At 51.3% G+C, this 13,085-nt stretch overlaps 1 protein-coding gene across 14 annotated transcripts in view; it reads left to right on the forward strand.

Moving 5' to 3' along the window:
• Window positions 1-13,085, forward strand: part of EPS15L1 (epidermal growth factor receptor pathway substrate 15 like 1) — a 101,641-nt gene that overhangs the window by 37,708 nt on the left and 50,848 nt on the right. For all 14 annotated transcript variants that reach the window (XR_003792535.1, XM_029215735.1, XM_029215727.1 and 11 more), the window contains 5 exons: window positions 64-123; window positions 3,991-4,224; window positions 8,328-8,485; window positions 10,876-11,032; window positions 11,278-11,363. Coding sequence is in view for 13 of the 14 variants with exons in the window: in XM_029215735.1 (XP_029071568.1) it covers window positions 64-123; window positions 3,991-4,224; window positions 8,328-8,485; window positions 10,876-11,032; window positions 11,278-11,363 (695 nt within the window). In the remaining variant the exon portion in view is untranslated. The remainder of the gene's footprint in view (window positions 1-63; window positions 124-3,990; window positions 4,225-8,327; window positions 8,486-10,875; window positions 11,033-11,277; window positions 11,364-13,085) is intronic.

Raw genomic sequence — 13,085 nt, forward strand, 5'->3', positions numbered from 1 at the left:
CCCCCCCCCCCCCCCCCCCCCCCCCCCCCCCCAGCTAAGCCTTGCTGCTCTCTTCCCTTGCAGGTCTGGGACCTCAGTGACATCGACAAGGACGGGCACCTGGACAGAGATGAGTTTGCTGTGGTAGGCCCCTGCTGTGACTCTCTTTTCCCACTCTGCTGAGGAAGCAAATGTGCAGCTCATGTGGGGGTTTCTTGTTTAATTTTTTAAATGTTTATTTTGACCTAATTTGGGTGTAATCTGACAGAGAATTCTTTCGAATCTTCACTCAGATTCCCCAGTGTTGCTGTTTTACTACACTGTTTTATCCTTCTCCCTCTCTCCCTCTCCTTCTCTCCCCTTCCCTCTCTCCTTCTCTCTCATTTGCATATGAATGTATACATGGATATGTATACACAATTAATTTTCCCTTTGAACCATTTTGAAGTAAGTTTCAGACATGGGCCTTTTCATCCTGAAATACTTCAGTGTTTGTATCCCCAAACCAGAGAATTCTCTTACATAACCGCTGTCCAGTTCAAAATCAGGAAATTGACATTGTCTAATTTATTACAGTATCTATTATGATAGGTTATATCATATATGTTATATATTAATATATCTATTATTGTATTAATCTATTATCTAATCTAAGGATATTATTCACATTTTGCCAGTTGTTCCCAAAATGTCCTTTATAGTGAAAGAGACTACAGCCTCGTGTTCTTTTTTTTTTTTTTTGCGGTACACGGGCCTCTCACTGTTGTGGCCTCTCCCATTGCAGAGCACAGGCTCAGCTGCCACGGCTCACGGGCCCAGCCGCTCCGCGGCATGTGGGATCTTCCCGGACCGGGGCACGAACCCGTGTCCCCTGCATCGGCAGGCGGACTCTCAACCACTGCGCCACCAGGGAAGCCCCAGCCTCGTGTTCTTATAATCTAGATCAGCTCCTGCATCTGTCTTTGTGTCTCATGGCCATGTGGGCATTTTTAAGGCCAGTGGTGTGTAGTGTCTCCTTCGGTGTGGGGTTGTCTGCTGTTTCCTGATGATGATCCAGGCCATGCACTTTTGTGTGGCAGGTCCCCACCGAGGTGACGCTTGTTCTCCCCAGGGCACATGACATCGATAGGACATGTGATGTCTTATTCCATGTCGTACTACCTTGATGTCAACCTTGACCCGACCTTGATCAAGTTCGGGGTGGAGGCTTCAGGATTCTCTCTTTTCCTTTGTGCTCAATCTTTCATGAGAGACACGTGGAGACTGAATACCCTGTTACCCCTACACCTCTCACCCGCTAGTTCTTGCATCCTCCCAGGAGTCTCACCTGAATCAGTCAGGTTTCTGGTAGTTGCCAGATGATGATTTTCTAATTCTGTCATTCCTTGCACATTTTCTAGCTGGCCTTCTGCTGTAAGGAACTTGTTCATATCAGAGTGGACTTATGGAGGTGTCCTCTGTTCTCTGTTCCATGGTTTATAATCCTTTACTGGCATGATTTATTGTGCCCATTGGGAGTTCCTCCCAGCTGACTCCTTTGTCATTTGGTCACATCATATCATTCTTGAGCACTTGCTTACTTTTGGCATGATGGGATTTTCCTGGCTCTTCCTGTCCATCCCCTCTCTCAGCTCCATCATCAGCCATTTTTCCAGGGACCCCCAGTTCCTTATAGTGGAGAATGGTATTAGAAACCAGGATCTGGGCACTGGGGTGCTCAGTGCCCCTGCGATGCCACTGCTTCCAGGCCTTCTCAGCAGACAGAGCTGGGAAGTAGGCATATGTGTAGACATGCCCACCAGGTGCCCTAGCAGCCTGCCATCTACTTCCACGTCTGCTTCTGTTCATGCCAGAGCCCTGACACTCCCACCCTCTTCTCCTTTTAGCAGCAGTGCTAGATCTATGTGAGGATTGGGGCTCTTGTGTCCTATGGGCTGCCTTCCCATTCAGCTGCCCTCCCTCCACACCCCCGTAGCTCACCATTCACCTCTCCCAGCTGCCTGCTGCACTGACTTTGCCTGGCTCTCGCCTCCCCACCCTGGGCCCATGTCGTTCTGTCCCTCTTTTTCTTTCTCCCTTCCCCTCTCCTTACTCACATCTTTGATCTCTCTCTCCCGTTCATGAGATTTATTCACTCATCTCGTTCTGTTAAATCTCAAAGTAGAATAAAGTAGCCCCTTGTAGATAAGGACAGTGCTCTAATAAACAGTAATTAAGTTCAAGCAGAAAAAAAAAAGCTGGGAATTCCTAAGTCATAGAAAACGATGAACTATATCCATATCCCTAAGGTACATCTTCTGTTTTAGGAATTTTAAATGTCTTTAAAATGTGATTTTACAACATACACATGAATGAAAGCTTGTTATTATCTTACTATACTATGGTGTAAAGCCTTTGAGATTTTAAACTTCTAGGTTAAATTTAAACCATTTGCCAAGGAAATTATAAATTTCTCTTACAATTCCCCTCATCATCTCTTACACCCCATAGTACTCAGTTGTGTTTTTTTCCCCCACACATCGACTCTGTTTTGCCTTTTTTACTTTGAGCATTTTCCATGTTTCTCCATCATCCTGTTCCTTTTCACTAGCTGTCCATTATTATTTTTTTTATTGTGGTAAAATACGCATAACAAAATTTACCGCATAACAAAATTTACCATCATAACCATTTTTATTTAGTTAGTTTTAAAAATATTTATTTATTTATTTGGCTGTGCCTGGTCTTAGTTGCGGCACGTGGGATCTTCATTGCCGCGTGTGGGATCTTCGTTGTGTCATGTGGGATCCTTTTAGTTGCGGCATGTGGGATCTAATTCCCTGACCAGGGATTGAACCCCGGCCCCCTGCATTGGGAGCATGGAGTCTTAACCACTGAACCACCGGGGAAGTCCCATCATAACCATCTTTAAGTGTACGGTTCAGTGGTATTAATACATTCACATGGTTGTGCAACCATCACCACCATCCATCCCCAGAACTCTTTTTACCTGGCAAAACTAAACCTCCATCCCCATGAAACACTAACTCCCCATCCCCCCTCCCCCAAGCCCCTTACTTGTTTTTATATTTCTTTTGATGGCATTTGACTTCAGGTGTTAGTTAGTATCATTGAACTGCCTTTGGGGTGGTCTCCAGGAAGGGGTGATTGGCCTGGAGTGAACCCAGGAACACGCCTCTCTCCTCATAGCCTCATGAGCCCTGAATTTCTACTTTTGTTTTTATCATTTCTCATCATTTCAGCCAAGATTTATATTCTTTTATAAGTGGGTCTTAGAGTTGTGTCGTTTTGTGTTTCTTTTCATCACTAGCTGAGTGGCATTTAGTACAGTTTTTAAGTGACTAAATTTTTACCTGTGTTAATGATCTGTTGGTAGCAACTTAAAGACTAGTTTGAAGTGGCGGGGTGGGGGGAGGTTGTCATTTTGGTTTTGTTTTGTTACTTTTTAAAATAGACTTTTCAATCCTTGTTTTAGACAAAGTTTATTTTCCCCTGCCTACCTCGAGCAGGAGAGCCACCTGTCCATCCTCAGCACACACACCCTTTTGGGTAGTTTTGTGTCTCCTGAATATCTTGAAGTACATGCAGCTCTCATGGTGTGTCTTTTTTTCCCCTTCCAGTTTTCTTGAGATGTAATTGACAGACAGCACTATATAGGTTTAAGGTGTACTATCATGGTGAGTCTGTAGACTTCCACGTTCCATTACTTTGAAAGTCGTCAGGCCTGGAGACAGTGGCCTTGCTGTGTGGCGAAGGGACATGTGTGGAGTCTGGCATGATTGTATTCCTTTTGTACTCATTTCAGTCTCTCATGATTAAACATATGTCTTAGAAAATTATGCATTGGCAGTGTAGCTCATCAGAAAGGTTTATTTTTACTGTGCTCCATTTGGAAGCAACCTCAAAAAGAGCAGTCTTCATCACATCACTGCAGCCCTTGAAAGAGCTGCCCTCTGCCCACCCTGGCCCTGGGCCTCACCACCTAAACGCCGTTCTCTTTTGTGCTCACAGGCCATGCACTTGGTGTACCGAGCCCTCGAGAAGGAGCCTGTGCCCTCCGCCCTGCCCCCATCCCTCATCCCACCATCCAAGAGGAAGAAGACGGTGTTCCCGGGAGCTGTGCCTGTCCTGCCTGCCAGCCCCCCACCGAAAGACAGCCTCCGCTCCACGCCTTCCCACGGCAGCGTCAGCAGCCTGAACAGCACTGGAAGCCTGTCTCCCAAGCACAGTATCAAGCAAACACAGGTACGGTGCCCCCTGCATGCGTGGCCACGTCTCCGGGCAGCTGCTTGCACTGCTGTGTAGAGTGCCAGCAAGATGTTTCTCAGCAGCAGCACGTAGTTCGTGGCCCAAGAAGGGTAAAGTCTGTGATTAAATTAAATCTTTACAATAGGTGTCTCTTAGTCCTCTCTGGCTGCTGTAACAATGCTGTAGACTGGGTGGCTTCTAAATAGCTGATATTCATTTCTCACAGTTCTGGAAGCTGGAAGTCCAAGATCGAGGTGCCGACAGATTCGGTGTTTGGTGGGGCAGTTCCTGGTTCACAGGTGGCCGTCCTCTTGCTGGGTCCTCACATGGCGGAAGGGCCATGGAAGCTCTCTGGGGTCCCTTTTTTAAGGGCACTAATTCCATTCGTGAGGGCTCTGTCCTCACGACCTAATCACCTCCCAAAGGCCCCACTTCCTAATACCATCACAGTGGGGCTTAGGACTTCCAGCGTATGAATTGAGGGGAGGCGGGGGACACAAACATTCAGACCATAGCAACAGGGATTCAGAATTAAGTTTCTCATTCACTTACACATAAATACCGCCTTTCCCCAAGCACACCCAGCACTACTCACCCCTCTGCCCCTCCTGCCTCGGGCAGACCCTCTGCTGGGAGGGCGTGTCCCCAGATTGCATACTGAGGCACCTGGCGTCGTGAGCCTCTGCTCACGGGGCACCTCATCTGGGGAGCCTGGTGTGACCACACCCTGGACCAGCCACCCTCTACCTGCTCTCTTCTAGATTTCCCACAGCTGGCCTGTTATGCGGTTAATTATGTATCATCTGTCCAGTTCCCCCCCAACCCCCCGCCATTAGCTTCATGAGAGCAGAGTTCGTTCTTGGTTATAATCTCAGCATCTAGAAGAATCTCTGGTACTCTGATGCTCATTAAAAATATGTTGAGTAATCAGGTAATTAAGGGAGGTATCCATCTCGTGTTAGGAAGACAGGAGGGGGCTCCAGCTCTCCATGTGGCAGTATCTTATATGTCAAAAAAGACGTTTCTTATTCTGGCAAAGGCAGCATCATAATGGGCTCTTTATAAAAGGGCACCTTGGAGATTGTCTAAAACGTGCAAGGACGTGAGTTACATGTGGAATCATGCTTTACTTTCTACCTCATTTGTGGTTTCAAAGGCAAAACAATGAGTTGTGACAAGAAGGCCAGCCAGCACCCCATGCAAGTTTGGACTATGATAAAAATGAAAACGAGAAAGGCATAATGAGACAGTGATTTCTCTTGATAGTGACATAATTTTAAAGTTAAATATTCGACTTGCAAGGCTCATTTTCAAGGAGCTTATCACATCCTAGAGTAAAAAAAAGAGATCAGAGAGGGTCGATGAGGCTTGGTCATAGGGGCTAACACAACTCCCCTCACCACTCTGGCCAGTTGGAGAGGCGTGGCCTCTGGTTGGTGAGTTGTATGCGGCTCTCTGTGAAGGAGCCCAGCCTCAGATGGCCCAGCCTGGGCACCTTTGCCAGCTCACCAGCCATGCCCGGCACTTCCTGGGGGTGCTGCAGTGACTGTGCGATGGACCCCTGCCCTCTGTGGGGAGACAGACGATAAGCAAATTGGTAAACTAAGGAAGGTCCACCGTCATGAGAAAGCAGAGCAGGGCCTGGCCTGGAAGTGTCGGGGTGAGGAGGGGGGCGTGCTCCCGCAGATGGGGCCAGCTGGCAGGCTACCGCTGCTGCAGTGACATCTGAGCTAACACCTGAATGATAAGCCATCTGAGGACTAGTGCATGGCAAGGCTCTGAAGTGGAAACGCTCCGTGTGTCCTTGAAACCGGAAAAAGGCTGAGGCAGGGTTAGCCAGGGGATGGTGAGATGGAGTCGGAGAAGCGGGGCTGAGGCCAGCTACTTAGACCTACATGAGCTGCTGTGTTTCAAGACCCAACACCTTGAGTCTGCAGAATTCTTGCCGAAAGCTCTTAAGTACTGTAGGTTAGGCTAGATGGAGTATGTTTTACCGACAAGGAAGCAGGCAGGGCTGAAGTTGTTGTTGGGTGCAGGCCAGCCAGCCTCATAATACCACCCCCTGGTGATCTGGCAGCTCTCCCCAGATCCCAGGAGCATGCTGCTGACCCCCCTGACTAGACCAGTTGTACTAGTGGCCGCTATTGGGGGTCACAGGTGGGGGTGTCTTTGTCCCCTTGGGAGAGGGGCAGCTGGTGGAATTGCAGACATGAGAACGGGCATTTCTGTGGACCCACAAGTTCCATGCTTTCCCCTCCCCCACTTTCCTCATCCCCAGGGCAACAACACCCTACCTGGGGCCCCCAGAGGGCCGCCCAGTCCAGCTCTCGTGGCCATATGTGAGGGGAAGCCCCTTCCAGCCACCAGGGTCTGTTCCCATTGACTGGAGGCCTACAGCTGCTAAGCTGACCTTAAACCCAGCCCTTTCCAGGAGACCCAGCTCCAAGGGGGAGGTTGTTCAGTGTTGGATCTTTAGCTAAGTAGGCATCGGATTCTTGCTGCTGACATACCCTGAGACCCCCAGAAATGAGGCAGCAAGTTCATTGTGTTTGCGCAATGAATGTCTGGACCCTCATCATCCCAGAGGCATGATCTGTTGGGGCCCATGGGACCCAGAAACCAATCCCGCCTCAGCTCAGCTTGTCTGACCATTGCTCCTTCTTCTGTGGGCATCTCAGTGTCAGCGTATGAGCTCGTTCCAGGCTCTTGACTTAAAGACAGCAAGCCTCTTCATTAAAGCTCCTTTATGTGCATCTTCACGTCTCCTCTGAACTGTTCAATGACAGACCTGAGGTGGCTTAGAAAATTCCTGTAATGCAGCAGGTAAAACGCTATCTCAGTTCTCGCTGCCTGAGCCTTTGCAATTTGAATCTGGTCCGTAAATTCTGATGATTTTTTTTTTTTTTGATAAATCCTTGCTGTCCTAAATCATTCTACTCCCTACCCCAAACCCTGGGTAATGTGTTGTCCCTTTCTTCCCAAAATTGCTTTCTGGATTCCTGGTGCTCACATCAGGATCCCACTGATTTAGATGATAAGAGAGACCTGGTCAGAAAAGCAGATGAAAGGAAACATCTCTACAAAAAGGGGCAGAGACGCTGTGAAACGTGCTGTGATGGGAGCCCCAAAGGTCAGAGGTGACACACCCAGAATAAGCAATTGAAGAGGCCTGCCACCAAGTGCCCGAGGGGCCTGGATGCCTCTGAGTTGGAGGTGCTCTGGCCCTGGCGGACCCTGGCATTTGCTTTTCTTAAGTAGAACTGGTGTAAGAGGTCACAGGTGCACGAGGTGGCCGAGCCCCAATGCACTGAAATCAAAGCAGCTCGCTGGGCTCTCAGCTTCGTCTGCCACAGCAGGGTCCTCGTGAATGTGGGGCGCTCACAGGTGGTGGGCGTGCTCCTCAGAGGCGCGGGCTCCCCCACCAGCACCACAGGGCCCTGAGTGCCCGCCTGTCATGCAGGTGCAGTTTTCACATCAGCCTCACTCAGTGCCTGTCAGTGCCTTGTGTGTACTGACACCTCACAGGGGGTCTGCTGTGTCTCAGGGAGTGGGGTCAGGGTCAAAGAAGCATGGAGTACAGAATCCTGGAACTGTGGGCGTTGAGAATGCCCCTGCCGCTGCAAAGAAGGTCTGCAGGTGGAGGACAGAAGGCCAGGAACGCTGGCATCGGTGCTGGGCCGGTTCTCGGGAGAAGGTCCTTCCAAAATGAGTGGTCAGGAGGGTCCTCTCTGGTACACTTGAAGCCCCCTCCTGGAAGGGGATCACTTTCCATCGTGGAAGGCTTTCCTTCATGTCCCAGGCAGCGGGGATGGAAGGGCTATTGGTAGAAGGACCTGCTGCGTCTTTACATCCCTCTCAGTACAAAGATTTCAGGGCACTGTGATGGGGTGGAAAGAGGTACAGACTGGCCACTGGGTAAGACTGACCGAGTCAGCATTAACCTCTCTGAGCCTCAGTTTCCGCTCTTACAGAACAGGGATCTTGTCTGCCCTCTTGGCTCGTGGAGGGTTTTCTGCTAAAATGAGCATGAAAACACTTTAATAGTGTGTATTTGCAGGTGATAAAAAGCTTGAGGATTAACTTCTGAAAAACCTTTTCAGCCAACAGTAAACTGGGTGGTGCCAGTGGCGGACAAGATGCGATTTGACGAGATATTTCTGAAGACTGACCTAGACCTGGACGGCTATGTGAGCGGCCAGGAGGTGAAGGAGATCTTCATGCACTCGGGCCTCACCCAGAACCTTCTAGCACACATATGGTAAGAGCAGATAGATGGACGTCTCTTCCTAAGTACAGGGGGTCTCGCTGTGTGAAAGTAACGGCTGTGGGTGGCTCACACGTTGAGTGAGACTTGTGCTGTGTGAAGGGCCGGAGCGGGTGAGCAGGACAGGAGGGAGCGGTAGTCAGGGCTGAGTGTAAAGACCTGTACCCTGTATTCCGTGCATGTCAGTTCACCCTCCTCCAGCAGGAAGGTCTCCTGTTTGTCCCTCCAGAGAGCTCTGGGGCAAGTTCTTGCTAGTGGTTATGCAGCCTTCAGCCAAGCCAGTGAGGGTGCAGTTGCTCGGCCCCACCCCCCTCTGGTGGGAGGGTGCAGTAAGGGCCCCAGAGGCTCCGGCAGGGCCACCCTGGGCATCAGGGCTGTGGCCACCTCTCCTAGAGGCCCTGCCCCGTGAAGGTCAGTGACACGGCTGGTGGGAGAGGGTGAGACTGGTCTGTACCTCAGGGCTGGTCGAGGAGCCGTCTTCACCCCCACTTTCCTCCAGGGCCGGCAGAGCGATCTTCATGGCACCGGGATGGCTCCTTTTGTAACTAGCCAGTGGTGAAAGTCGCTTCCTAGCTTTCTCAGGGGAGAAAGCCCTCCCACTTTAGAGGGCTTCACTTGAGAGTTTTGTAAGAAGAGAATTTCCATGTAATTCCGTAGGGGTGAACCCCTCCAAATAGAGCTGTGAAATTCACTGTGACTTGGGGAAATAACCATCCTTAACAGTAATTCAGAGATAGCCACGTTACAAGGTGAGGCCCTGCTGGAGAAAACGGGCTGTCCCTTCTCAAGAAGCACACGACACCTAGTCAGTTAGCAAAAGACTGTGGGAAGCCTGGCCCCTTGTGACGAGTCAGGGGCAGTCTCTATCAGGCCCTTCAGATCCAGTGCCCCCTTTATCACGCTGAAATGCACGTGCACGGAATTCAAATTATACCCCGATCATAACATAGAGTAATTTATAACATGTATCTCAACCTGTAAGTGACATGACAATACGTAAATGACACAACGAAATCACAAATACGCTTGGATTAAAAAGAAAACACGCAGAAGGCATTGCATACAGGGAAAAAAAGGCAGGGACGAAAGAGTGAGCTCTAGAATAACCACTGGGACAGTGAAAGGACAGTCTGGGTTTGTTTGCAGGTGGCCGGGTGTGGGAGCATATCCAAAGTGGAGATAACAAGCCAAGAAGGATTGAAGGGACAAAACGAGGACGCAGGCCTGTCCCCCGCAGTGCCCGGCACCGTGCCACTCAGCGTGGTGTCAGAATAAGCACAGTAATGCTGCCCTGGGTGGACGCGGACAGAGTACCCCTGCACGTGGGCCTGGGGGCCTCCGCTCCTTCAGAGACCAGGGAGCAGGGACGGGCCAGAGAGATGGGACCGCAGCCCGAGAGCTGCCGTGGGCTGGGTGTGCAGCAGGACTGGCCCTTGCCAGCAGAATGAGGAGAAATAGTTGCAGTTCGAAATTATCACGCCCCGCCCTTGAACTGTGACAAGAACAGACATTTTAAAACCAGCCTTGAATAGAGACATTTACAGGGATCTCCACCAGCCCTGTTCGCTCACAGCGTTTGGGCCTGAGTCTGTTACACGTCCCCGGCTCTTCTTCGCTCTGCATCAGGACATGGTTTCACTACCCTCTCAGTAACTACGTGCAGTGGGAAGGAGACTGCGTGTTGAGTGGACAGAGTGAAGGGATGACATTTTTCACAGATGTGGAGGCCTTGTCCTGGCTGCGTGAGGCTTCCCTTCCCGTACGGCCAGCTCTCGGTGACCACGGGTGTGGCAGAGCTTCCACACTGCCTTGCCCATGTGCCAGGACACCAGAAGGCCACAAGGGTGGGGTCACCTTAGCAGCAAGGGACTGTCCCCTGTGTAGCCATGCCTGGCTTTCCAGGCCCCGTCCCCTCATGATGACAACCCCAAATGCTGCTTGTCATCCCCATTGAAGACCAGCGGCTCAGGCCATTCTGATAACCCAAGGCTGCAGGAACCAGCTGAGGGTCTGAGTGTGTGCACTCGGCTCCAGCTTCCGTTTGCACAGGAATGTGAATCGCATCCACTGCCTGCACACCATCAGAAGCCAGCTGCGTGTCTCCTGGCTGCTAACAGGGCTTCCCAGGGGACCGGCTCCTCGGCCCGTGATGGGGGCTTGGCGGTTCTCCAATTGGGAGAAGAGCCCCCTCCTGCCCTGACGCTCTGGTGGGGGGGGCTGGGACTGCTCCCCAGGAGGGGGATGTTCAGTAGAAAAGGAGCTGCAGCTGTGGCCCGTTGTTTTTATCGTTTTTGTTGTCCATTTTTTAGAAGTGTGGGTTCCGTGTACTTGGAACCAATTCTGGTGTTTGTGATGTGTAATTAGCATCCCCACATTTCTCCCAGGGCCCTGGCCGATACGAGGCAAACGGGGAAGTTAAGCAAAGACCAATTCGCGTTAGCTATGTATTTCATTCAGCAGAAGGTCAGTAAAGGCATCGACCCCCCTCAAGTCCTCTCGCCGGACATGGTCCCACCTTCAGAGAGAGTCACTCCCATCCCGGTGAGTAGCTGCTGGCCCATCCCTATCGTGTTTGCGTCACTTCCCTCATCCCGCCACCAGGTGGCGCTGGCAGCCTGCCCAGCCTTCACTAGGGCCACTCGGGGTGTGTCTGGGCTGCCCAGATGGTTCCCAGGTTGGGGGCTGGAGACAGATGATTTTATCCCTTATTCTAAGACCTACTAGCCCATGCTGTGCGGTGAGGTCAGCTAGTCAATTTGTAATTCTTTGTCTGAATTTGGTTGCAGGACAGTTCAAGTTCTCTTGGATCGGGGGAGTTTACTGGTGTGAAGGAACTTGATGATATCAGTCAAGAGATCGCCCAGTTACAAAGGTATGTTAAAGCGTCTCCTTCCCTTCAGATTCCAACCAAATCTACGTCCCAGGTTGTTATTGGAAGTAGCAGAGGCTTGTGAACCATGTGGCGAGTTGACCATCATGAGTTTGTTCAGCAGAAATGAAGGGACACAGATTCTCCTGAGTTCCTGAATTGACTTAATGAGCTCAAGTACTGACATCCTCAGTGGGAGCCGGTGTGGGCTGTGGGGTCTCAGACACATTGTTGCTGGGCGGCCTGCAGGGCACCCCCCCCCCCCCCCCCCCACCCCCGCCTCAGGAGGGCCTTGTAATTTCTGAACACATAAAGTGACTGAGTCTCAGGTAGTGACATTGCTGCTTAGGAGCAACAGGTCAACTCTGAGTCTCAGGCCTTGTGTCCAGGTTTCTGTCTTCGTTCCCAGCGCCCACTGCCTTGGTTTCCCCACTTGTAAACAAGGGCTTTGGATGGGGTGTCTGTACTCTCAGAGTCTGGCATAAAAGAATACATCTACTTCCTGTATGCCCCTGTGATCTTCTGCAGAACAGCATCCTCTTACCAATTAATTCTGGGGGAGGGCTGGGGGGTGGGGTGCAACGAGCAGAAGGGCCAAAGGCACCCAGCCCTCCACAGGAGACGGACTGTTTCTTGACCGAAAATGAAAACAACATCACTTCGCCAGAGCGAGCTGGATCCCACTCACAGCTGGATGCCCCTTGGGTGGTGTAGTTTGTGTCCTTAGTGGAGCAGAGCCCTGAGAAGCAAAGGCAGGTCAGATGTCATGTGAGACTGGTTAGGTGGGTGGCTGGCTGGCCACAAAGCCTCAGCCTTGGCCGCCTGCTGAAGCCAGACCCTCTGCTTCATGCTCAGCCCAGAGGATGGCTCCCATTCTGTCATCTGCTCCCTGGGGCTGTATTTCCAAACCAGAAATCAGCACGTGCAGCCTGGCAAGGCTGAGAGGGTCTGTGAGGATGGAGGGCCAGTGTCTTAGAGCCTGGGTGGGCCTGTTAATCAGGACTGCAGGTAGAGGAGGGAGGGGACCCTGTAATGCAAGGGTTGGGGTCTTGGAAGGGACAGTGGTGTCCCAGTCAGGCCAGGGCTGCCTCTTCACAGCTGTGCAGCCTCTGGCAGCCTGGAGCGTTTCCCTGTGAAGGCAAGAGGCAAGCGTGTGCAGAGCAAGAGTGTGCAGGAAGCCAGGCCTGGGTGGCTTTGAGAGTGACCTTCAGGCCTGTTGCTTGGCGGTGTGGCGACACACGCCTCTCCCCTTGACGTGACTCAGTCGTAATGGGTTGGATGTGAAGAGCACGTTGTATCGTTAGGTAGTTCTTAGACTTGTGGAAACGAACGTGCAGATGCTCGCGGTTCCATGTCTGGCCCAATGTCCCAGAGGGGGCCTTACTGTCGAGCAAGGGCTGGGTTCCCAGCAGGGGAGGCAGGGTATGTTGGCCACATGAGGTTTCTGATGCCGAGGCAGCCCCTTCAGGCTGCTGTAACAAACTCACAGACTGGGGGGCTTGAACAACAGGCCCATACTTACCCCCATCGTGGAGGCTGGAAGTCGAGATAGAGGTGCAGACAGATCCAGTGTCTGATGAGGCCCATCTCCTGGTTCATAGACAGTGTCTTCTCACCATGTTCTCAGAGGGTGGAGGGGCAAGGAGGTCTCTGGGGTCTCTCGTAAGGGCATTAATCCCATTCCTGCAGGCTCTACCCTCATGACCTAAGCATCTCCCAAAGGCC

This window comes from Monodon monoceros, unplaced genomic scaffold (assembly GCF_005190385.1).
Source record: "Monodon monoceros isolate NGI ecotype Baffin Bay Population unplaced genomic scaffold, NGI_Narwhal_1 Super_Scaffold_12, whole genome shotgun sequence".
In the NCBI taxonomy this organism is placed as follows: Eukaryota; Metazoa; Chordata; class Mammalia; order Artiodactyla; family Monodontidae; genus Monodon; species Monodon monoceros.